The 27,470-nt window shown below is 36.7% G+C and overlaps 1 protein-coding gene across 1 annotated transcript in view; it reads right to left on the bottom strand.

The window, feature by feature from the left end:
- Positions 1–27,470, bottom strand: part of THSD7A (thrombospondin type 1 domain containing 7A) — a 287,968-nt gene that overhangs the window by 21,360 nt on the left and 239,138 nt on the right. Inside the window, exons 14-21 of the mRNA XM_055804369.1 lie at positions 26,680–26,874; positions 23,053–23,316; positions 11,470–11,648; positions 7,921–7,926; positions 7,111–7,244; positions 5,099–5,252; positions 4,129–4,270; positions 3,534–3,649 (exon numbers count right to left, since the gene is read on the bottom strand). Of these exons, the coding sequence (XP_055660344.1) occupies positions 3,534–3,649; positions 4,129–4,270; positions 5,099–5,252; positions 7,111–7,244; positions 7,921–7,926; positions 11,470–11,648; positions 23,053–23,316; positions 26,680–26,874 (1,190 nt within the window). The remainder of the gene's footprint in view (positions 1–3,533; positions 3,650–4,128; positions 4,271–5,098; positions 5,253–7,110; positions 7,245–7,920; positions 7,927–11,469; positions 11,649–23,052; positions 23,317–26,679; positions 26,875–27,470) is intronic.

The raw sequence follows: 27,470 nt of genomic DNA, 5'->3' as shown, positions 1-27,470 counted from the left end.
TGGTACAGTACAACCTTGATTATCCAGATATCACACACAGGCAACACCCGAAACCTTTGGATAATCTGGAATTTGGATAATCAGGAAACTAGAGAACCATCTTTGAAGTCTATATTTGGGTCAAATCTTCTGAGCAAAGGCTTTAAAGCCTGCTGAATTGATTCCTGCCAATTATAGAAACATGACTGCTCTCTTTCAAGATTGGCCTTCTCAGCTGGACTTTGGCAGCTAGAGAAGGCAAAGCCCAAGAGACATATTAAAGGTGAAGAGGAGAAAGCTGAAAGGCCAGATTACCCAGGGTGATCTACCATTTGCATGCCTTAGATACTTAAGTGCTGCTGAAATAGATCTGGGGAACAACTAACAGGTTGCAATTTGATATTAATCACATATTCCTTTCTTCTCCCTCTCCTTCCTTCAGTTGCTGAACCACAATTCACCTTAGCTTAGAAAACGTTTGGAAAAGTGTTCAGTAGCTCCCTTACCTGAAAGAACCTCTGTTCTGGATGAGTTGTGGTTTCTGATTTGAGAATGACAAGTACTGGAGGAGTTACACTGAAAGCTACAGCTGAGCCTCTCACACGCCAGGGGCAGCAGGCTGCCAGACCAGCGTGCTCTATAAACCCTGTGATCCAAGAAAGTATCTGTATTTCTTTATAGGAACTTTTGGCACCACAGATTAACCTCTGCTGGAGGTTAATCATGTAACCTGACAAGCAGACTATTTGCCAATAAAACAGAAAATCTGGCTTTCTAATGCAGACAAAGCTGCTGGTTCCTAGGATTTCTGATCTTTAATTGATGGTAAATGCATAAAAATAAACCCATAAATATGAATATGACCAGGACCAGTTTGCTTTAGGTGATTTGATTTTCAAATACTCAAGGAAAGACAAGCTGAGTTCTTGTGATGTGCTAATTTTGTAGTTAGAGACCAAGTAATCCAGTATTACTGTGCCTTGAGAGTTTGAAGGGAACTATGTTAACTTAACGAGGACTTGGAAATAAGCTCTAGAAATTGATTTATGCTGGCAGTAATCAGGATGACAGGCTAGCTTCTTTAGCTGATTGACTGAAACAAACACAAGATCATATGGACACGTTAGAAACCAGAACACAGGGACTCGGAAGAGCTGTTTGTATTTGACTACGCTGATGCTCATACCTCGAGATGGTCATTGTCAAAAGGCAGTATGAAGGGTTTTTTTTTATATATAGCTTTTATTAGGTTCTTGAACCACATATTATATAGGAACTCAGACATTGCAATCAGGCATCTTCATTTCTTAGGGATCGGGATAGGTTTAGCTATTCTGATCTCTCTTCTTTGCATATAATAATAAAAAACATTAGTTCTGTAAATGTATCGACACATAAATTAAACAAAAATTTTGTTTTATTCACACATCTAGTATGAAGTTTTAGGATAGCCCAGGGGAAATTCCATTAGCTAAGTCATTATTTCATCTTGTTCTTATCATCAACTTTTCTAGCCACATGCATCTTATTTTGAACATCACTTAATTTTCTTGCATTGCCCTTAGAATGCAAAAACACAGCAAAAAAAAAACTACCCCGAAGTATCATCTGTGATTAGATTAGTAAGAAGTGCATAGTACGTATTTGCATTTTAATAATTTCTTGAATACTCTCCTCCCATGACCTGGAAGGTCACAGAGTTGGCTTTCACATCTTTAGAGTGAAGGGTCTGGTAAGATAGAACAGCTTGGCTTTCTTGTTAATCAGGTTAACAGGTTTTATTCCTCACAGTTATTGGATCAGCCTTTGACCTTGTTGTGCCACTGCTTACACATCCATAATTCAACAAATAGTCTTAACAGTATGATTGGGGAGTGGATCAGAGCTTTCTACAGGAAGATGTATCTCTATACTTCTAGCAAATCAAAAGGGCAAATAAAAATGTATCACAGTGGTTGCTGATAAAGCCAAGACCCCACTGCAGTGATGTCTGTTGGCCAGTCATTTATGGCAAGCAGCTTTTGAGATATTCTCTTGTTGACCTAATTATTTCTCTGAGTAATAAACTTTTGTTTCTTTAAATGCAGGAAAGCTCCAGAGGTTTTCTGCAATGAGATTCCAGTGTAAAATGTAATAATTTGTTCTAGATGTTGCTCAAAATCTTTGATTAACAAAAGGAATTTATTGGCTTAAGGGTTAAAGAAATATATTTCCCCTCAAAATCTAATAAAGCATATTTTTAAATTTAAATATTCATGTGTATGGATATTTTATATCGTGTTTTGGTATGAATTAATCAATATTTCAGTCTCTTAAAAATAACCCCAGTGCCAACTTTTCTTTCTTTTAATGCAATAAAACATTCACAGAATGCATTAGTGCATCTCCTTATTAACTTCACAGAAACTTGCTGGTAGGTAGCTAGATCCTGAGTATTTTCCTGAGACATAAAAGATCAAATTATTAGATTTGATTATAAACCTGAAAGCTATGTCTGAAGGAGGAACATGGGACAAAAGTAGGGTGTCTGCCTCAGCTGAAACCTCCTTTGCTAAGAACTTGCAGATTCAGAAATCTAGGATGTTGGAGGGGGAGAAGCCTAAGTAGGTCAGGTACACGATTACAAAACTATAGTCTAAAGTACATGATGAATTTCCTGACTTCCTCTACTTCTGATGGGCACATCCTGAAGAGCAGCTACTAGCTAAGAAGGTCCAACAGAAAAGGTGTTGGTATCAAGGCTGCTGTGGAGGCCACTCCAGCTTAGTCCCCCATTGCAAGAGATTTTGTTCCTGATGTCAAGATGGTGGGGCAATGGCAGCTGAAATGAGCTGTTACTTTCCATCAGAAACACATCTAGATTGCCCTTAATATAGCACTTTTGTTGTTTCCCATTTTCCTTCATATTACTAAGTCCATGCAATTGAAAACGTTAAGACCAACACAGAAAATGCCAGAAAAACAGTGCTGTCAAATCTGAAGTTAGTTTGAACATTTGCAAAATAGCTCTTTCAAAATTTAAGGGCTCCTGTCTGGTAGTTAGTTCTCTGTATATGCTCCTATTTAATATTGCATTTATGCTGCACATTTTTTCACGCTAGCTTGGGTATCTTTTGCACTGCACAGCTGGATACAAGTTGTTAGCATTTGGCCCAGCTGCAGAATGGCACATGAGAAATATTTTTCAACACATTGAGTAAATGATTGATACTGGCAGCTGTCCAAGGCTCCATGCAGAAATTGTATCAAATTATAATGATGATTAGTGTTCTGACTAAGATTTATTACCTTTATTCTACTTTATTAATTATTTTTTCTAAGTCATTTCCTTCAGGACAGAATAATTAGCATACATTCATGGAGGCACTTAAAAGTAACCAAAGGAAATTGTATAAAAATCACTGTTGCTGACACAGTTCATTTCAGAGGTACTTAACAATCCATGAATGGTGTTGCAAACATCTGGCAAAGATGGGTTACGTGCCGTATAGCTCTGTCAGCTCACCATTAATTAGCACCATTAGAAGGGAGCTTACTCACAGGTACCCACTCACCTCTTCACAGTACTTCAGGTCAACCGATTTGCCATCACTGCGAACACAATCGAGCATCCGTGTTTTGATACCATTACCACAGACAGCCTTCTCACTGAGCTGACATGTGCTCCAGTCTGGAAATAAGGAATTCATTAGCACAGCAGACGTTTTAGATAAAACTTATAATGATCCAGTCTCCCACCTACTTGTAATTCTGATGGCCTAAAATAATCCTCACAAGCAACTTTTACACATGCAAAGGCTCACGGAGCCCAGTTGCTACTCATTATTGGAAACACCAACTTCTATGGCAAATAGTGCCACAATGCCTTCCTGAAAAGTTCATATTTGGTTTCATCTGCATGGATTTTGAGCAAATCACAAAATGGTATGAGAAATACATTTCCTGGAGTTATAGCATGCACACTCCACCCAAGGTGCAAAGCCTCCAGTAATATTTTTATCTGGATCTAATAGCCTGAAGCAGTTCTTAGTGCAAGCTCCACAGCTCCCTCCAGATGAGACCAGAAAGCTGGAAAAATCTGTCCTGTAAGGTGAATGGAAGGAAGCCACAGTCCCAGGCTGTCACTAGAGCAAATTGTACCACAAATACCTGTCACATTGTAGTCATAGTGGTAGCAGTTTTTGTTCAAAGTGCAGACTTCTGTCTCGGTGGCAGCAGGACAAGACTTTCCATCATCTGGTTGTCTCAGGGATTCAGCTGATCTTTCGCGGACACTACTGCTGTTGCAAGGCTTGAAAGGGAAATTGGAAACAGCTTGGACATTTTGGCACCCCGATACCTACTCATGCAACATTATACCAATCTTTCAAATAATCCCTTCACAAAACACAGATGTAAAATAATGGGCTCGTGCTGTTACGTAAGAGAAACAATTCCCTTGTTATGTCAGAGAGAATTTAGTCTGCTCTTTCAACTTGGTACCACCCAAGGTGAAATATCCTCTAACTTTGTAATACCTTGGTATTTTCCTAACTAGTTCATATTTCAGTACTAGTGCTTTGGACCTATTTCACTCATACACTGGATATTGAGATGCTCACTTTCCAAATGCTATAGTGGAGTGGACCAGAGCCTGAACACTCAGAGGTCTTGAAACACCTTTTTACATTTGGTTTAGGTTTTTTGACATTTCTTTTTGCAACTGCTGGCAGGAAGGGAAGGGGAGACCCAGAATTGTCTTTCTATGGTCAGTCTGGATCTACAGCCTTTGCTTATTACAGGATAGTGACATTTTTAGTACAGTGATTGCACTGCTGTGCAGAGGCTCACAGGTAGACTCACAGCCACTGATGAAGCTATTTCACCACACAGAACCCACCCCACACCGAAAAATGACGACAGGGGACATTATAGTTTGTGTTTTGCAACAATTTCACTTAATAGAAAATACTGGCATACTTTATGTGCAACCAACTACCAACAACCCTAAAGATGACAGTAAACTTCAATGTTTACATGTCATCACTGCTTAATTCAGCATCTTTGCACAATATGTCATGCATACATTTTTAAAGTGTCTCCTAAAACTGTAAATGTTACACTTCACTATACTTCTTACCAAAGAACAGTGAGACCATGATCCCCATTCAGACATAACACAGTCCTCAGGACATGGTAATGTGCATTTTCTAGCACCAAGTGGCATCTCTTCAGGATCACACAGATAGTCCTCTACAGTATCAGAAGGACCATCCACAGTGTTTAGCATGCACCTGGAAAAAAGAACTGCACATAAACTGCATTTGCCATGGATTTTGTACAGTAACTATATTCCACAGTATTCTGAAGCATTTTAACATTTTGTCAGCACATAATGATCACAAAGTAATAGAAATAACACAACTAAGTATTGATCTATGAATATCCAAGAAAAGCTTAAAGAGCTAAAAATAATCCTCATTTTTACAGATGACAGCTATATAAAGAAATGTGCAGATTTTAGACAGTCCCTGTCAGTGATCTGCTGAGAGTTTCTGGACGGGTGATTTACTTGACTTCAGCTTACCTCTAAGCCAGAATAATGCAAATCATCTAAAGTTTAGAGATATTTTGTGCATGCTTCAAGTCATAATTTTAAACCTAGACCTATTAAAAGTTTTTAAATTTTATGTTCTTAGTATTAATCCCTAATTTACATGGATGGTTTTTAATTACCGTTATATTAAATTAGCGGATGAAGCTCCAGTTAAGAAATGAACACTCTTAGTTTTGTAGAGTTGAAGATGACAGTCTTCATTCCACAGTATTTCCAATGCAGAATATCAACTAGTACATGACTAGGTTCACTCAAATTAAGAGGCTTGCATGTGTTTTCCAGAATTGCAAGACAAAAGCTTATATGAATAAGAAGCCTTTCACACACAGAGAAGTATTTGGAATTTCTTCTATTTGACCAGATTAATTTTATTTACAAATTATCTTACATTATTAGACTAAACTAATTTTTGAAACACTCTCTGTTCTAAGGTAAATACAAGAAGTACAGCATGAGTATATATTAGCTTTGTGGAGTTAGTACTTTAATGGAATTATGTGATAATAAATGAAAAGTTAGATGTTTTTAGTCCCAAAGGGCTGAAAAAACTTCTTTTTTTTTTTTTTTATCTTTGACAGTAGTGTTAAAGTCTATTTTTCAACATAAACACTGATTAATTTAGATTTTTCATATTGGAGGTTTTTTAAGAGTATTCTTATAGGAATTTGTTTAGATGCTACTGTGTGAGAACAGTTATGCATAGGCTTTTTAACTTCGGGTAAGCAAACATTAAGACTCCAACCTTGTTGAAGTAAATGGTTACACTGAGAAAACAGTGCTATTGTGAACAAAATCATTTACTCGTGCCAGTTTCTAAGCACTCATGTCAGGCAAAAGAGAACATTTGGTAGTTCACTGTATACAGCTCTCATTTTGGACCTTCAAATTGAATTCACATTAGGTTTTATTCTGACTTATAATCTCAAATTGTGTGTTACTTTGTGGTTAGCCATTAAAAGAAAAAAAACCACAACAAACAAACCCCAACAAACACACACTCCATATACTGCTTTGCTTGTTGTTGTACCACACCATGTGAGAATAATTTCAATTAACCTTTGATTAGAGCTCTAGGATGATGAGCAAACATACAAGATGCTTAGATCAGGTTCAATAAACAACAGAATATTTCTGGATTTTTCTGTTTCATTTCGTTCACTTTTGCCACCTTTTCCTGTAATAACTGTAGCTATTATCCCGAAGTGCATATGTACTTACAAGAGCTTTTAAACAAAAGTTTCATACAGAAGAAGGACCACTTCACCCTTCTGAAAAGCACTAACATCATATGTTACAGTGTTTGTAGTAATACAATATACATCAGTTTATAAACACCAAGGTCTACGTCCGTAACTAGTAGACAGAGCCATACTGCACTCACTGAAGATATTTGGATTTAGATCAGCCAGTGTTCTGGTCCAGTATACTACAGCTGGATTTAACACTATATATTACACAGAATTACATCAAATTGAATACAGCTATGACTGAAAGTGAACATTCTCTAAAGTAAATGAGAAGCAATACTGTTTTACCTGACTTTCCTTGTTTGAACACCTTCTCCACAGTTCTCTTTTAAGTCCACATTGGTCACTTTGCAGACACTCCAGGGCTCAGTGACCCATATGTACTGGCTGCAGTCACTGTGGCAGGGGACTACCTCATATACCTGGAATCAGCATTGAGTGTCAGTGTTGTTGCACGCAAGTAAGGTAAACATGCAAAGTGATCATGCAAAAAAAGGTTCATGCTCTTTTTGGTAAGAATAACAAATGTAAACTTGCTGGTTTAGAGGCTATAGTAACTGATAGGAAACCACAGAAGTAACAAAAAGTCAGAAGCTAAGACATCTGATGACAGATTCCCTGGTTTTCTCTGCCACTAAGCCCACAATATGCCATTTTCACCAATAACATCAACGTAACTAACATTAAAATCTGTAACTAGGCTAGCTCATGAGTACACCTTTTAGAAAAACACTGCTAAAACTTTGCTAAAACTTTAGTTCTATCTTTCATGTCTCTCCTCAACTATTTCATCCCACTGTTATTAGGTGTGGGGATTCTAAAAAGAGGCGAGCTCAAGGTAAATTACACCTATATATACCGGTTCACTTTACTTTTCATTGCAGATGCTTTAAATCATTCTAATATATTTGTGTACCAGCATTAGTATTATGTTTAGATTTGAATGCAAGTTTGAAATACTATCTCGTACAGTAACATATACATATACAGTGTTCCATGTATTTTCTCAAACATACACTACAAAAAACCAAGACAACATAAACATTGGAGCACAATCAGGAATCACATATTAGGGTTATCTATTTTAGAAACTCTTACCTGAGCCTGAAGAAAGTATTTTCAGGAACCCAAAAGAAAAACCAAAGATAAAAAGAAAGAAATATTAGAGTGAAGCACAGGTATTTAAATGACATTTATTTAGCTTTTATTACAAAAGTCATATTCTATGGCTTCAGCCAAGCAAAAGGTATCCAATTTCTTTTTCAGATCTCCCTTGCTGTCATGAGGCATTTTTGCAAAAAGTTTGCCCATGGAAGAAAATAAGTGGTGAGAAGAGACTGTAAATTAGCTAATCTCTCTCTCAGTCTTAACACAAAATAAAACTGTTTTCCCCCTTTGCCTATAATGAGCACTAACTCTTCAGACAGTAGAGAATCCAGTTTCCCTAAGACAAGAGAAAATCCTCAATGGTTTTGGAGGATACTGGACTTCTCTACTAATTGGAATTGTTCTGACAGCATTAAGTGCAATAGGTCCAGGGGAATAAAAGGAACTAGCAGTTCTCATCCTTCCAAAGTTCCTAAATCCTTCATTGAGTATATTAGTTATGCACAGATTACTTAAAGCCCTTGCCTCAAAATTATCTTATACTAGCTAACTTCACATATCATTCTGGTTATCAAGTCAGCACAACAAATGCTTCTAGACAAGCTAAAACACTGTCTTAAACAAGTCCTTGATTTCCTTTCAGTAACACTGCTTGAGTAGAAAAAGAGGGCTGATGGTTTGATAGTTTATCAGTTAACCTCAAGAAAATACCACCAGTCACCAAAAAAATGATGCCTCGAACAATGAATGAGTAGAGTGTCTGATAGTATCACTGTGCAGCTGATCAGCCCATGCACAAGATGACCATTATTATCAGCATATTTGGCCTTTCATTGAACTACATAAACATTAACTGGCATAAAGATGGGTCATGGAAATGAACGTTAAGGAAGGTACTGGACTCACTGCACAATTTGCAGTCATACAGGCAGTGGCAATGTATTCCTGTCCAGGATTTCCAAAATGACAATAGGGAAGCCTTAGTTTAGGGAAAGAGCTCTGTATGTCTCACCTGGTTTGGCATAGAAGAAATACACGAACCCTGCATACTCAACAGCCTTTCAAGTAACATAAAAAATGGATATCTTACCAGAAAGCCAAAGGAAACCCTGTATTGCACTGCATGCGTTCAGTGGTGTTCTCCCGACCTTACTGGTATTTTTGTAAGTACGACTGCAAGCCATGGCACTTGGGTGGTGTAAGGATTGCATACCTGCCTGCTGGATAAGGGGGTAAATAATGCTTGGGGCCAATAAAGAGAGGGATGTCCTTATTTTCTCTAACAGACTCGGATTAACCTTTTCATTTTAAATCCTCTGAAGGCCACAGGTTTTATAATAAACCTGACTCATTACTATTGTAATTATGAAAACTTTTAGCTAGCGAAGTGGATACTGAGCAAGCTTCATTCAGTTCGCGTGTAGTTTGGGAGTCACCCTGGCATGCACAGCCCAGGAGGAAAGATTCTCCATTAAACATCTAACTCTTCTCAGTCCTCCTCCAAAATAGTCATATATGTCAGCCCTGAGAGACACTGAGCAACTCATTCTTAAACCTGACAAACATCCTAAGCACTTTATTTCAATGTTTCACTAGCCTTACCATTAGAAAGTTTTCCAAGGCTTAAGCCAAATCTGCTTGCAGCAGCCTAAGACTACTGCTTTTTATCCTATCCATGATGGCCATGGAAAACGGATTATTGCCTCCTTCTTTGCAACAGCCTTTTATGTACATTCTAGCAGACTGCCAGCATCCTCACTCCCATCTTCTCTTCCATGGTCTAGACAACACATTGCAGTCTTTCCTCAGCGTCCGTAATTCCTAGACCTCAGCTTACAGCATAGCCCCTCTGTACTCCTATTCCACACACTTGTGGGCACCAAAGATCAAGTCTTAACCATTATGCTTTGTATGTATGCAAATAAGCATGTCGCATCTATAAGTAATAAATACATAAATAAAACAAATTACATTTAATAATTGAAATAAATAATCTGAAGAGTCAGTAGTTTTCCAGGTGAATGAATTGTGGATCACATTTAGATTAAATAATTAACTTAAAATGAGAATGCACGTGTATTCCCCTGCATGTTTCTGAATTGATAGTGAAAATATTTTAAACAGAAAGATACAGCCTCTATATTCTTCGACATTCTTATCTTACCTGTAGAGCTCCCTTCTCCTGAAAGTACTATATTTCAATTTTATTTTTACAATAATTACATTTTGAATCATCTATTACTATTTGGCAAGTACCATGTAACATTGCAACAAATCAAATTTGAGTCAAAGTACCGGTAGAGGGCAATAGTGTTGCATACAAGTGGCTAATAGACCTAGCAAAATCACCTTTGATACAGAAAAATACAAGCCTATTATGTACTACATGAATATTAAAGAGGAAAAAGACTTCTGCATAGACTATAATTTGCTCCTATTGAAACACATTCCTCCTAATTTATAGCATATTTACATGCTGACCCAAATCGAGCAATCCTCATTCCAGTTTGTATTTTGATAAAGTAGATCACAAACTTAGTTTATTAGCTGTAGTTTAACACTTATTATTTTCTAAATTAGAACTAATTACACTCCCTAAAGTAGAAAATTAGATCAACAAGCCATTTCACTCTATGCTAGCAAAATGTCAATAGGATAATATTAAGTACATGCATTTTTATTCAAATGTAAATTGACAGCACTTTTTTTTTTTTTTCAATCGTTGAATATTTACAGAGAAGACTGTGTGGCTGTTTAACATGCCTCTGCAGACTGTATTAAATTCCACAGTAATATGAATATAAATCAACTCTGAAGAGCAAAAGTTAATTGGCAAGAAAGGTTTTTCTTTCTAAAACTCTCCAAGCAAACTGGAGCAAACAAGCTTCAGGAGTTGGACCTGGACTAGTGCTAAACCTGGTCCCAAAGACTAAGTTCTCATTTGTGGTCAAAGCACTCCCAGTGTGCTCTTGGATCACATTTTCTGGCTTAGTTTCTCTTGATCCAGCCTGTGCAGCCAGACTGCTCCATATTGGAAAATCAAGTGCAGTTACTAGGAGATTGACTTCAGAAGTGCATTCCTGACTGGAACTGCAGTTCCAGGGCAAATGTACCTGGATGGTCAAGCTCCAGCTTGAGTAACACCTACTAAGGGACACGGGGATGATACTCCATGTGTGTTTGAGAAGTTTTAATTTTCTTTCTGATCTAAGATGGTTGGGGAATGACATTAAGAATCTTACCAGTTGGAGCATGTGTAATGAGACATTTTACCCGCTGTAAGAGATCTTCAGAAATGTGGTCTTCACAATCTGCATGTAAGAAGGTTTTTTTTTCTCAAATCTGCAGTTCTGGCAGATGAGGAAGTAATGAAGGCAGATCCTTTGCTGATTGAGGAAATCTAAGGCAACACATACTCCTTCTACCTGCATCTGCCCCATATGTTATACAGTTTTTCTACATTAACAAACAATACAGCTAAAAGGGTTATCTGAAGTATGGAAAAAGCTATATCAATAATGTAAATATAAATCAAATTACCTGATTGACATGATCTAGCTTTGGACAGGGTCTTCCACCATTGTAGGGCTTTTCACGGAGCCATTTAGACCGAACCTTTACCCCACTCCCACAGGATTTACTACAGCGAGACCAGTTGGACCACTCACTGAGCTTGCAGTCTGAGGGACATGGAATAATACAGGCTTCCTCAATATAACCTGTGTGAATGGAAAAGAAAGTTAAATCTGTTCAGCATGTCACTTCTCCCTGAAGCTCTCGTCTACTTCATTTAGATTGCCCAAAGTTTGACTTGACAGGACTGTGTGAATAGAGAGATTTCTTCATCATTAGGGCTAAATTAAATTCTGCAGAATATTGACACATGTATCTGGAGACTGTGCTAGAGTAGCAACTAAGCATCCTCGCTGCTATCTGATTAGGATTCACACTCACCAGATTTCAGCATTCAAACTTTCTGACAGCTACAGTGTAATTGACACTAACCATCTCTCAGCCGCATCATTCTTACACTGTAAAAACAGTATTTATTTTTTTAAGGAAAAAAGGTTTAATTAAAAACTCCACCACCACTGTATCAAGTAATTCAATTGCAGTTATACATCAAAAATCCAACTGAATCAAAAGATGTGCACCTTACCAGCCTGCAGCGAGGGAACTTAACACCCTGTGACCTTTCTAAGGCTAGAAAGAGAGAGTGGCCTGCCACATTAATGATCTGCCGATTAACAACCATCTGCCCCCAGCAGCACACTGAATAATTGCACTGAATGGAAAAGCAGATGTTTGGTTTGGATAAGTCATTGGTGGTGAGAGGTTGGAAAGGGGTATGCCATGGTCTGCAGGGAGTAACATGAGGCCTCAATTCACTGAATAAGTGAAAATGCTTTTCTTTCAAAAGTAACATATGCCATAGCTCCACAATATGTGTCATTCATGCCAATATTTACAGCAGAAGCTATAAAACCTAAAACAAAAAGCTGGACATTACTGCATTTTACAACTATACCCTAAACCTATATGAAATCTCCTCCCCTTTCCTGCATCAGATCCGTAACGTATTTGCTGTTGGCAAATGTTAAAGTAACCTCTTGCATTTAAAATGAGTTAAAATATCTGATGGACACAGTTCCAAAATTAACACATACTTTGAAAAGATCATTTTCAAATGATTGGCACAGTTTGCTAGGCACAGTATGAAGTGTTTCTCACATATCTTGATTTTATTATTATTTTTTTTTTTAGTTTGAAAGCAATCACTGTCATTTTAATCAAAGCTGATGTTAGCAGCTTTATGTTTTTAACCTATACTTCTAAGTAAAGCTAGTTTATTCTGTCTCGTAAAAGCAACAAATACCAAACAATCACAAGTCATGGAAGGAATCAAAACACTGAAAATATTTCAATGCTATATACCTATTTCTAGTTGCTTCCATTAATTTGTTTTAGATATAAAGAACAGAAGGAGGGTGTTTTTTTAAGCATTCAAATCGGTTGATGATTTTATCCTATATAGCTTTTCTCTGCTTGGAAGTGTTAAATAAATATCCACAGCACAACCTGAATTTGAGCACTGTGAAACTACTGTTCACCAAATGTATCTTCCTTAAAATGACTAGAACATTAATAGCTTGAATTACAAGCATGTTTATTAAATATCTCTCACCATTTGATTGACCAGCTCTCTGATATTATATGAAAGGTACACTGTGTTAGACAAAATATATTTTTGAAGATCATATCACTGCATATCAAAGGTGGTGACATAGATTGCCCTGCAGTACTAAATGCAAACCCGATTACATTCCATGTTACCTGACATCTCTGAGTGAGTCTTAGAAATTAGACGTACCCTGTCTCAGAGCCCCATCCTACAGTGAACTTTGATTACATAAATATCAAATTCTGTATCTTCACCAGAAATGAGCTTTTAACAAACCCTCTTAGGTGCTGCACAAAACCATATACTTATGCAATCAAGAAACTATGCAATGAAAATGGACAATAACAAGAAATTTAAAAGAAACAATTCTGTCCAAGCAACAAAGTAAGTGTTTAGTGATATTTATTGTCTGCTAGAACTAAACGAAGATTTTACTGCTCCATGAATTTTCATGAGATACTGAAATGCTGCTTTTACTTTCAATATAACTTCTAAGTAAATTTTTCTGGAGAAACCTTTCAACTATAACACATTTATGCCATTTAGTGTTAAATTGCTGTCTTTGTCGTTAATGTCTGGAAGAAACAAATTCAAGTTGCTTTAAATGCGTTGTACATCCTTAAGTAGGTAACTTTAACTGGTACAGGCTGCTTCAGAAAACTTCATTTTAAGGACTTCCATAAACCTCTGAGCTATTTTAAATTTGTCTTAATTAATCTCAAAGGGATCTTCCCAATCTGCCCCAGTCATAGAAAAAGATCTTCTCCAGGATATCGTGATATTTTGGGAGCTGGATAACTATAGCATGGGAAGACTTCAGAGCCTACCAAAGGGAGCCTGTGTGGAACATACTAAGCTGACTGACAAATTAGAAACTATTTTATTTCTCTTCAGCTTATCCAAATGAGGACAATAAAGTTGTTTGGTTTGGTTTTTTTTTTTTACGTCATGAGAATGCTAGCCAAAAAGTTTAACAAGATTTTTAGAATCTTGTACACAGACATGGTATCAAATACATTATACTATACGCAAGTCCCAGGTAACATAATTGTACTGAGCTACAGTTCAAGTGACTCTGTAAAATATCAAATGAAACCATACCACTACAGCAACCTCTTTTCACACTGCTTATGAAGGATCTACATTGAAGTCAACCACTAAAACTGCTTTAGCACAGAATATAATTAATTCAGAACAGCATCATATTAAAGGTATAGCATCTTAGTGAGAGTTGCAACATGGAAAACTACAAGCCTGCATATATGTTAGAGTGTTTTGGAGAAGATGCTGTGGGCCTGCTGATATTTCCCACTCACTTTATAATGAAAAAAATACTGAATCATATAGCTATTTCCTATGCCATGTCGAGGATATCTAGCCTATGATGCTCTCCTATCCCTCCTTCCTGTTTCCATAGAAAAGAACCAAATTCCACATACGAAAATCAACCAACTGAACAAGAAGAATGGAAAAAACATGTGAAAAAGAGAGCAAGAATGGAATCAATCACTGAAGACATAAAAAAGCTCTACAAGGTAGGAAGGCTTGGAGCTACTGGAAATGTGGAACATTTTTGGAGAGCAGAGAGAAAAAACATTCAGTATTATGCAAGATGCAAGACAAGCACAAAAAACTCCTAACCATTGGTATCCTAAGAACACTGGATAAAAAAATAGGTCAAGGGCATGAGCAGAATAAAGAGATCCAGAAAGGTGTTTCACAGCTTCCAAGCCTTCTCCAAACAGAAGGAAAAGAAAATAAATAAGTGAAGTTACTTTCCATGGCAAAGCCAGAGGTCAAAACGTGACAAAAGAGAGAGTGAGGAGGAAGAGAGGAAAGGGTAAGAAAAGACAGGGACAGGGAATAGGAAAATAAATGGCTCATAACACAGAATCAAGAGAATTGTAAAGACATACTGCGTAGGCATAGAAAAAGAAAGAGAAGAAAAGAAATAACCATCATGCCAAAAGTAATAACTTGGTGAAAAAGAAACAGAATGCAACACCCTCAAGAGCCTACTCTAGTATCACCTGATCAGACAGTGAAACGTAATGGAAGAATGTTTCTACAAATAAAAAATAGAGGACAGATTTGCATTCTATAAGTAATTAATGTGCAGAATGAAAATGACCCTGTTATATCTGACATCAAAAAGGTTTTGGCATATTAATACCCTGGCATCTTCTTACCCTCTCAAGTGCCTCACTATTTCACTCTACAGACTTTAGTATTTAGCTGTGCCACTGGACTCCCCTAGAACCCAGATAGAAACAGACTTCAGATTACTTGCAGATATTTCTCTAGACAAGAAAGAAGACTGAATTAAAAAAAAAAAAAAAAAAAAGGAAAATTACTTGTTGTGAATGACTTGTTCCACTCCATTTACTACTCATCTAATGGTACTTTTCAGAAAAAACTCTGAAGCATGTCATCACCTCATATGCATTTCTGTGTGTATGATGGCAACATATCTTTTAGGCTGATTAAGGATGCTAATCTCCAAAAGTTCATAGCAATTGCCCTCAAATTCAAGAAAGCAGATATTCAGACACTTTGAAAATATTATACTCTTTTTTTGTTTGTTTGTTTTGTTTTGTTTTTTGTTGGTTGTTTATTTCTTAGAGAGCATATTGTGATATAGAAAAAATACATAGAAAACATAAACACAGAAACCAGAAATATTACATGCAAATGGGACTGGTGATGCGGATACATAGTTTCTGACATGAAAAGGACATGAACGAGCCATTTTCCAATTTTCAGTCTTGTTTCCACTCTGATCTAATGATTCTTGAAAGGGTGCCCCTTTGTTAGACTGTAAAATGTTATTAAAGAAACAGTCCTCTAACAATTATATCACACAGGTTGTGTAATTATAATTGCAGCAAATGTCATGGTAGAGCCTTCAGGTTTAAAGAACAACCAAGAAATTACCAATGTTGAAATAGAAAAGATGCAGAGAGAAGGAAAGAATGAGAGCAGTGAAGCAGCTTTGAAGAGCTGAGGAAAACAGTGTGAAGGTAAGGGAGCAAGAGTGAAATAGAAGACCACGACTATAAAGGCTGAAGATACGTTCTCTGGACATCAGCAGTTCATGTTGTGCCTGCTATTTCTTCTCCTGACTAAAGTCTTTCACTGCCTGCTTCCTGAAGTTCTTTCTTCTCCCCCATAACATCTGAGCGATGCTGGAGAGAGGAGACCTTGGGATACTGTGGTACAGAGCCTTAGCACTGCATGGTCCAGAAAGGTATTGGAAAAAGATGCCCATCTCTTAAGGCCTATTCCCTTTCCCAGTGCAATTACTTCAGCTTCTATCAGCTGAACTTCACAAAGTTGTGAAATGGGCAGTTGTCCACTATGAGCAAGAACAGGGCTATTCTACCATTAAAGGTTACTGAACGACAATTTAACAAATGGCTTTGAACCACTAGGGGTATGAACTGAAGTCATTATTAAAAGGGAGAGGTTTACTGTCCCATTGCTAATTGGCTATAAAATCTGGACTGCTAGAACAAAGTCATTAACAGATGTGGCAGATAATTTATAATGGGGGACTTTAATGGACTTCACATTTTGTCTGATGACAAAGCAGGCTAAGTAGGTGGGTGTAAGATTTTTTTCCCCCAAAACTGCACCTGCAATGTGTAAGAACAGACTGACTACTCGAGTTGAAGTGTCCACACATAAAGAACATCTTAGAAAGTGTTTACATCAACTCTTTTGTCCTTAGGACTGACAGAGTGATGCACCTGCTTTCATGACTAAAACGTCATACTGTGTTTCCAAGAAAAAAACTGCAATGTCAGAATGGTTTATGTTCTTTAACACAAGGTTGGGTTTTTTTCCAAGGAAATATAAATTTCTGGGATCTCAACTTCCAGGACAAAGAAATAAACATTTATTTGCATTTCACTTCCAACAGAATATTAGTTAGCTATTCATATTTCTGCCTAGCCTTGGAAAGATAGATTGAACTCCATAAGATTTTTTTATTATTATTTTTTCAGGATTTCCCTTTAAAGCCTCAAAACCTGAGAACAATTTTTAATACTTGACAGCAGTTCTGTCTCTGGTGAACTAAATACAGGTGTTTGGGTTGATGGATGACTGGTTCGTGACTGATGTCCTGTTGACAGGGCAGCTACAGTCGCACCATAATGCAGAGGCCTAAGCCAGTATTTCTGGTGTAGGGTAATATATAGCATATTCCTAAAGAATACACCACAGGACAAATATGATATCTTGTATACATTACAAAAGAAACTTAGGAAAGATACAAGCTATGTAACAGCAAAGTATCCTCATAACTATTTGAGAACCTAAGTTTACCACCATAGTAGATTAGAATCTCCTATGGAAAAGATATTTCAGAATAAACACTTGACAGGAAATCTCAATTAAAATTTAACACTGCCATTTTTTGTTGGTACATTTGTATTGCTTCAGGTTAGAATACTGAAAGTGAAAAAAAAATATTAAAAAATCCTAATACAAGTGGATACAGCAAGTTCTAACTGACATCTTGCACCCTATAGACTCTGTTATAACCTATGAGATTTTACTATCACATGTAAGTGATGAAGTACAAAAATTCCTCGATTCACATTGATACTCCTAGCAGCTGTTGCAAAAGTATTCACTGATACACAGATATTCTTCTCTAATCCCCTGCATAAGCCTCATAGCCATGGAGGGCTTTGTAGAGTCAGCACAAATCAATGCATCTCATTTAATTAATGCTAAAGTGGGAAATAATCTCACACTAATAAGGCAGCAGACAAACTACCCTGGACTGGTTGACTGTGCCTAAGGTCTTATTAGCAAACTGACATGAATTAAGAAGGGTAATATGACCTATATAAAAATGCTGCATCTGTCTGCCATGTTACTATGTTTGCCTTCACTACGCGCACACAAACACTACCACCGCTCAGCTTATGTGGGTCATGATTCATAACTGACATATGATGGAGTAAAACTAAATATTGAAGAGTAAACAGTGTAGTTCATAAGCATGACAGTGGCTTGCTTTTGGGGTTTTTTTGTCATGAAAATTCTATGTACAGTTTAAAGGGACCATAAAGAGACTCAATTTTTTTCACAAATGTACCAAAATAGATTGTTGGCAGACACATGTCATTATCCACAGAGCTCTAGTACACTAGTGATGACAGGGATAAAGCTATGAAAAACAACTGCTGCTTTTCTAATGGGAAAAAACCTCTCACATTTGACAATCAAGCAAAATACACATTTCTGAACTACTCCAGTAAAATTACCCATGTAGTACTGAAACAAGGCAGGAAACCAGAGAAAGGGCAATTTCTGTGTCTGCTATTAAGAAAACCAGGTAAACAACAACTCAGTTACCACTTTTAGCTGACATTACCACATCTGCTGACAGCTGTTAGCTCCTGCCTACACTCTGCAGAACTGGTATGGATGAAAAAAACACCAGTGGCAGAATATTTCAAATGGCTGCTGAACAGTGCTCTTTCATCAATGAATGTAGCTCAAATTTGAAACAAAATATTTTGAAAAGTAAAAATATTAGGCAGATACAATACTGAAAAAAACCCCACAGAAAAAAAGAATACAAGAAAAAAACCCTCCTTGTCCCTCTGCAGCTGAAACTTAGGTCTCTTTTCAGCTGTTAGCTTGAGGTTTCTTCTGAAGAACCTGTTAATCTACAGAAAGCTAAGGACCCTCCTCAGAAGGACTCTGCCCTCTCCTATTCCAGTGTTCTCACCAAGCAGTAACAACAGATTTATTTAATCATAATTTGCTTCTCCTTTTTTGTTATGGTCACTCCTGTCTTTTTGAGAAACTTGTTTGTACTTGGACTTTATAACTGCACCCCAAATGTCAAAGATTATTGCAAGAATCTCTTATGGGTCTACATATTAGGGCTTTTCTTGTGTCATACCCTTCCTTTAGCACGGTGTCTGTGAAACTGTTAGTTAACTGCTCAAATCTTTTGAAAATGACACGTGTCAAGCAGTAAAAAGAGCTCTGAAGTATTTATTCTTCTGCTCCTGTTTACTTTTTCTTTTCTGAGTACGTCAACTGAACTGTGATTATAAGCAGACAACATTTCACAAAACAAACAGCTTATGAATTTTTTGGCACTGCAGAGCAGGTCTGTCTTTTGATTCCTCCCCTTCAAAACAGCATGACTTGCCACACTGACCTGTTCATGGTTTCATAAATTTGCATAAAACTTATGACAGTCTGGCAATCTGAGTTTCTTGTGCTATTTTAGTATATCATACAACATACCCCATGATACATTAATAACATCAGCGTGGGTGTAGTTTGTCGCTCTTATCAGATTTATAGGATGTTGTCACAGGTGAAGTACAATTGTCTCCATTTCCCACCTCATGATTTCAATCATGTCAAGAGATAACAAAAAAGTAAAAGTTGTACACCCTACAGGAAACATCTTCCCTTAAATAATGGTCTTGATTTCTTTCCTAATCCAATCTAATTCATCAAATCATATCCCATAAAAACTGTGATTAAATACTATACTACCTGGAAAAGAAATAACAGACTTACAGGAACTAACAGTAAAACAGATTTCTGAATAAAGCAGATAACACAGCAGAAAAAACCTGACTTTCCTGGTCTGGATCAGTTACAAAATTAGTGAAAAATTCAGTGTTATAATTTCTGTAGGGAAATAAGGAACTCTGTTAGAATTCATAAAAATAACCCAAGCAGGCTTGAATTATGAGTCCTGTCAAGTTTAGCTTGAAAAGCTAAAAGCAGATTGATGGGAAGCTACAATGCACTTTTATTTGCTAGCAGGTGGGGCAACTATTGTGATACCATAGAAGTCCCTTGTTGATTTGGCATAATATAGCTTTTATGCCTGTTCTTAAAGAAAAAAACCAACAAATAACACACTGAAATCTAGAGATGATGCCAAACTGAAGAACTGTCATACACCGAGGGCATGAAAATAACAAGAAAAACATCATAAATACTGGCAAGATAAAAATAAGATTTAAGTGGCAAAACAGCAGTTTATACATGTTGAGAAAAATAAAACAAATCATCAGACCGTAATCCATGAATACAAAGCAGATATTCAGAGAAGGAAGCAAACATATACTGAAATTAGATTGAAACATCTACATCATTTGTTCTAGCCCCCTTGTATTTGCAAAAGTATGCTAAACCTGGAAAAATGATGAAGGCAGACAATAAATTAGGTAAGCCTTAGAAATAAGCTGCACTATATGTATGTATAACACCCATCAGTAATAGGGTTTTGTTCTAGAAGAGCAGAGCTACTGGAAAGGAAACCATAATTTTACTGACATATTCCTCAGCAACACTTCAATTCCTTACCATGAGTGAGGTTACATGCCTTGTTCCCTGTACGCCTGAAGTTCCTGTCAAGCAATTTTAGAAAGTGCAATGAATGCAGGACTAGTTCAAGAGCAACTCCAGGCTTGATCTGCCCATGCCCTACACCATGACCCAAGGTAAAGGTATTGTCTCCCTCAAATGTAACGGATGAGAAAATACACAAGATGCCTTGTGCTTCACTATCAAACCCAGGTAACCAAATGCATGGGGAACGGAAGAAAAAAACCAAAGAACGAGACACCTTAATAAACTGATTTAGAGAAAGAATTCAAAACAAAACAACGCTGAAAATCAAAGGGTTCAGGCTTCCCAACCTACAATAAATATAGTAATGACTCACAAACATTTCCAGTTTGCAAAAAGAGCTAAAAGAGACTTCAAATCTCCTGCGAGAAGAATGGGATGGAAATGTAGAAAGGAAAAACAAATTAAAGCAATGCTATATTGTGTTTTGGGAAGGGTGTTTCTGGAGTCTGCTATTGCTAATATCATGCAAAGGGTAGTCCTGGCTATATTAGGTATAATAACAACATACTGTTTGTAGCTTTTCCATTTGATTATTATTCATTGTGGTCACTGTGGGTATAGGTGACATTCACTGATAAAATCCATTGGAATAGAAATTACTACCAGGAAGAGTTATAACAGGGTAAACAATTGAGAACATCATTTTTTTACCATTTATTTATTCCTTTTTTATATCTCTCTGATTTTTTCAATGGAATTGTACCCCAATATGCACTGCCAGGGCTTGAAAGCAGCTACATCCATGCTCATGCTACACAAAGAAAGAATTTCCACTTCTTTTTGCAAGCTACTTCCAGCAGCACATTACCTACCACATACAAGACCTACAATATGCTCTTGGACAGACGGTTCTTCCCTCATGTGTCTTCCCTCGGCTGTTAACACAAAAACTGACAGTCCCCATTCTTGAAGTCAACAAAAACTGACTAGCCAGTAGACCAGTCCCTCTAGCTTCCCTTGGACTTCTTATATAATTTTCCACTCTTCAAAGGTCACACTTGACTTAATGCTGAAAGAATACCAATTTCTAACATAGTGTCACATATAGTTAAAGTTTAAAAATAATCAACAAAGAAATAGTTTCAGTATTGTGTTTTATAAGTGTCTTCTGAACAATTCATATTGTTCCATGACTCTTTTTTTTCAGCATTCCCTACCAGCTTTGTGACTCTCTCAGGACAACTACCCAGCCCAGGCAGACCTGTGCTCACACAAGTGCCAGTTAGAGATAGATGCATCTTTTGGTACTACAAAGATAGCAAGTGGTCCTGGTCAGACTAAGCAAGTACAGCATATCCTCTTTAGGCTATACAAAAGATTAAAACCAAATCTCTGAGGACCTCAACCCAGAGCAAACAGCTGAGAAGAGAATTAAAGAACATTTTCAGAGTAGACATTTCCTGTCCCATGAGAGTTTAGGATTTAGACTTTGTCATTAGGATGTATTCATACAAACTTGTCTTTCAGTCTGAGTTAACTACAGCAAAATATGATTTTGAATAAAAATAAACATGGGAGAAAATTCTTCACAAAATTATCTTCCAGCTTTGCTTTGAGGTATTAAGCCAAATGCTCACTTTTCCATTGAATCACAAAGATATGCTGCAGGTTGGCTTGATAAATTCAGTTTCCAATTTATCATAGCCCTAAACAGAAATTAATAGTGTTAATTAAAATACCCTTAAGTCATCTGATTTCTTTGATTGGCTATTTTAACTTTATCCAAGTAAATAAATGAAATTTCTGTTATCTTAATTTAAGATAAAAAATTAGAATACACATACAAATTAAACTTACATTGACCTTTTAATGGTACTGAAACTAACATCCAGCTTTTCATTTCAGTTATAATTTAGCACTGCAATAGGGAAACGAAATGAACACAGAAATGCCGGTGATGTAAATTAGCACATTTATGGCTTACTGAGTATCAGAAAGTGCCAGTTTTGATCCTAACACTATAGATTCATCCACTTTAGGAAGGAACACTGTTTCGTCCAGGAGCAACGTGAATACAAATATAGTCTTTAAACATCCTAGATTTACACACAGCAGAATTACACAGAGAAAGTGTTGTGTACTGTTGAACTCAGGTCAATGCATGCCTGTTAAGGTGCTGAAGAGCAAATGGTAGAGATAAGGCTATTTAAGGAGATTAAAGTATTTAAAGAATCTGTGGAAATAATTTCAGCCTTTCCAAAATAGCCCTGTTTATTTTTTGAGTATGTGACCCTTCTAAATAGCTTTATTCTCAAATTTATAGGTGCAGTTATCAGGAAAAACAAGATCTTACATTTTTCTGCTAAAATACCTAGTTAGTAATTTGCTGTCATTTACTTTTAAATATTGCACCGTAGTCATCAGTAAAAATTAAATTTACTGTTTGCCGGTCAGCAGAAACATGTGCTGGGTTTGAAGGTATCTTGGGATAAAATGCAGCCTAAGCAATAAATATTAATCTGCTAATTCCACCTGTACAACACATATTATGTTAAATTAAATAAAGCAGATAAAGAAAAGAGGTTTCTAAATACCGTGGCTGTTGCATCGTGATGTTTCCACAAGTCGATTGTTTTGATCATAGCATGCCATGGCCTGGTAACGATAGCCTTGTCCACATTCCTTAATGTCTCCTTGTACCTTTGTTCCCAGCAATACTTCCATCTTACCCTCCGGTAAAATACAGTCCGACCAGTTTCCCACAGGCTGAGCACTGTACTTGTCACATGGACAAAACTGATTCTCAATCAGAGGATACAACTGAGAGTTTTTGCATTTATCCCTTTTCTTACTTTTTCCTAGAAAGAAGAAATAATTCTTTTAGAAATTTTGTATCCATTTATGCCTCCCAAAAATTTCATTTAGACTTCTGTAACAAGTGCTTGCAATCAAATACATATGCCTAAAACTAGTTGCATTAATTTTTATTAATCTAGGTTAATGACTTGAATTTCTAAAGTAATGGATGCCTACAATTTGCACAAAGGCAACATCTTTTAAAATAAAGCCACATATTTATATCTACTTTGGATAAAGTGCTGGGGGAGTACAGCTTGAAAAAGTCAGCAGTTAAACAAATACACCCTTTTTTCCAATTTCATCAGGGTGCAGTCCAATAAAAAAATTGTCTCTGGATAAAACTTTCTCAAGTTGAAGAAAATGGCAGAATGAAGTAACATGCATCTTCACTACAGTAGTATCTTCTTTCAAAATGTCAAAATCCTTTAATTTCATCACCTGTTATTGTACATGTCTTAATTATTAACATTCTTCTCTACTAATTTAAAAAGGCTTTTTCTGTGAATTTGATTCTTTTCAATTCCCTTTTCATTTTCCTTCCACAGCTGGAGCACAGGCATCCACTCACCTTCCACTTCCCAGTAAACCTCTTTTACTTTTCTCTTTGGTAAAGTTTGCTCCATTTTCTTTTTCATATTAAAAAGCTCATATATATTAATGTAGAAGTCTTTGCAAAAGTAGTTTTAAAAACACTTGTTACTTAGATAATACTCTAAATTAATATCCTGTAGTATTTTCCTTGCTCTTCAAAAAAAGGTACTGGACACAACCTTAGTGCCTGTATTTACTACTGCCTTCACTTAGAATATAAAAAAGGTACCTCAAGAGAAGTTGATTTTTTGATACACAAACACAACACAGCTGCATACTAAAAATACACTTCTCCACATTTTCACCATAAATAATTACAAATTTGCTCCAAGTCAGCTTTACATGTTAGCCTGCGTAACACATTGTCACAGAGAATACACCACAGCACACATTACAGTCTTAGCAAGTTTGAAGGGGTAAGTTAGGACAGGGGAGCATCTCAAAGTGTTAATACTGTGGTAAGGGAATCTGTTCTTTCTTGCTTTGTTTTTAAAATTAAAAAAAAAATAAATGTTTGGGATTTTTTTTCCCTTGTGGAAGCAAACCTGGCATAAAGTTCACTGGAATTGTAAGACAGTCACAGCGAGCCTTCTTGAAGATCATTAATTATTCATTGTCCACAGGTCTTCTGATTTACAGGGGCATGAAGCAGTGGATAGTGTTTGGATCCTATCACATTCTTGCTGAGGTTGCTAATGGGCACCCCCCTTAGCTAGCTTTCCTCCACCACCAACAATACAGTCTAATTGGCAAACAGTGCTGTGACAGAGGCCATCTCTTACCCTTGAAGTTTCAGCTATAATTCAGAAGCAGAGCATGTTTTTTTACTCTTCATTTCATGCAGAAGAAAAAGACAAACCACAACAGATTAAAAAGAAGTTGAAGAAAAAATACGTTTCAAATTAAAAGGGTGGCCGTCACACAGAACGAGGAAAAGTTTGTGGCAAGGGATTGAACATCATTGGAAAAACTTTTTATTCTGTTAACTAAAACCCCAAGAGGATTCAAGGGACACAAAAAAAGAGCATCCTGAGTTGTATCAAAAAATAAGTCAGAAAATTAAGCAATGTATTTCTTCATGTGTTGATCTGAGCTGCTGGAGGAAGTCAATGGAAGAATGGAAAACACAACTTGGAGAAAAAACATTCAGCCAGGGAAAGGGCCGGCTTAATCATAAATCTGACATTCAAGACTGCAGCTAAGTTCAAAAGAGGTAAACCAAAGCTTAAAGCTGAAAATGATGAACTATAGGAAGAGGCTGAAAAGACTCAGCTGACATAGTAATTCTAAATGTACCAAAACACCACCCAAGACAGAAGTACTGGTGTAGCCAAGACCAGAAGTAGGAAGAGGAATGCAAGTGACTTACACCTGATCCTGTCAAGGAGAGATCGTCATTGACTGTTCTGTCACCAATTGGAAAAAAAATTAAAAAAAAGAAAAAAAAAAAGAAAAGAAAATCCACTTTCACCAGTTTTTCTCTTAAAAGGTTTTCTATTGGAAGCTCAGGGAAATTGCAACATTTTTTTTTTTCTCAATTACAGTTCTGTGTAAGAAAAACAAAGCTAAAGAAAACAGACCCAATTCAATCTGGTTAGATAATGCTGGCAAGATATAGCTTGTGCACAGAGTCACAGTTGCTGAGGAATCAAAACAGATTGCAGACCTGCTCCCTAAACTCTTAGCTGAGAAAACATAAATAAATCAAGAAAATGCAAATAATTAGTAGGGTCTGTGGCCACTCTGGTTTTCATTATCAGTTTTCCGAATCTAGTTTCTTGTATTAATAGAATTAAATTTGTTTAACCTTATCTGGGACTGCAAGTGATTTGAGAGTGATGTGAAGAGATTTCCTATATCAGGACTTCTCAGAGTGCCTCACACTACCGACATCATGCTGCAAACTCCAAGACCTTTGGCTTTTTACACAATTAAGCCAATCAGTATCTGTAAGTTACATGCTTTTCAACATTCATTAAATTGTCAAATATTTGCCTGAAAACTATTAGCAAAATAAGGCTTAAGGAAAAAAAATAAAGCTATTGAAAAATATTTTCATATTTTAAGCTGTAACTCCAAGAAATTGCTTGAGAGTGTAACCTCAAAGGTGTATCTTATATTTGTTAAATGCTTAGCACAAATACATAATGTCAAGGACGTAATACTGCACAAATGATAAACCATAAACCAGCAGCTTTCCTGGCCTCTTTGTGCGCAGAAGCAGGGTGCAAAATCAGGGTTTGGAATAAACACAGTATGAAAACTGTGTATTTTAAATAGCAAACGATTGTGTCCTTTTTGGTGAAACGATAACACAGGGCTCAACAAAAGTGCAGGTAAAGTTTTTTTAATCTCATTTCCTCTGATTGGATCAGATTGCTCGTTATTCACACTGCTTTACATTTATCACCTCTCTGGTGCTACAGACAATGCTGACTTGCCTGCCAGGAAAAGAAATGGTTTGCTTTGCAGTTCACTACGTGCACTCCATTTAGAAGAAACCCTGGTCTCCTATGTTCTCCCATCTTCTGTTTAGCCACTTGCCCATGATCAAGAGCCAGAGACACGTGGCAGGTGTCTGTTCTCCTGAGGGGTTACTTTTTTTGTTCCACCAACAGTACATAGAGCCTGACAGTGACATTGGGTCTGCTTTCTGCCACAATGACAAAAGTTGCTTGCTTGTCATAAGGGAACCTCAGAACAACACAGGTTTTAATCCAAACAGCAGCAATAACTAATAAAAGATGCACTATTTTTCTGGTTACTCTTACCGACAAGAGTGCGCTTTCTTGTCCTGACTCCCCCACAGTCCCCATTACAGGAAGAAAACTTTGACCAGTTTGTAAATTGACAGTCATCTTGGCAGGGAATCTGGCATATCTGTGTCAAGGATGGTAATGGTCCAGCATATTTAAGGCACTCACTGACGTCAGCCTGTCCACCGTCTTGTCTGCGACAAGTAATTGCTGAAAGCAAGAAGAGATGGAATTTAATTCAGCATTTTTTTCCATGAATGTCTCTATTCAATTTAGAAAGTCTACAATATTCTACAAAATCACACTGAAAGCCCAGAATAGCTACACAATAACCTAATATTTGCAATCAATTATGCCTTGAAAGAATACATTTGACATTTCTGACTTTTTTGAGATTCCGTTTAAATTACTATTTATCAGGACTTACCAGGAAAAAAAAAAATCTTACAGGCAACTGTAAATATTATAAAGGTTGCACCATGTTACCCACACCTGTTATACCACTTTTCAAATTATCATTTTTCCTACTGATACAGGCTATAACTCAGACATTAAAAAACTTGCAATAACATTTTAAGTAGCTGAAAAATGTATAAGCTATAAAATGTTATCAGCAATATTTATTTTAGAAAAAAAAGACAGCCATAAAATTTAGAAACATATTTGAATTCTGCATGCCAGTTAACCACTCACATCAGCATTTCTGCCTGATGTTCTTTAGCAATTACTAGTCTTGAAAAAGTGCTGAAGGGCATGTTTGCTAGGGGTGGAGTATCACTCAATAGGGGTACAACTTTTTATAACAG

The sequence above is a fragment of the Falco peregrinus genome, chromosome 5, assembly GCF_023634155.1.
Source record: "Falco peregrinus isolate bFalPer1 chromosome 5, bFalPer1.pri, whole genome shotgun sequence".
Lineage (NCBI taxonomy): Eukaryota > Metazoa > Chordata > Aves > Falconiformes > Falconidae > Falco > Falco peregrinus.
Note: the sequence above shows the minus strand (reverse complement) of the source record. Positions and strands in the feature narration are given on the sequence as shown.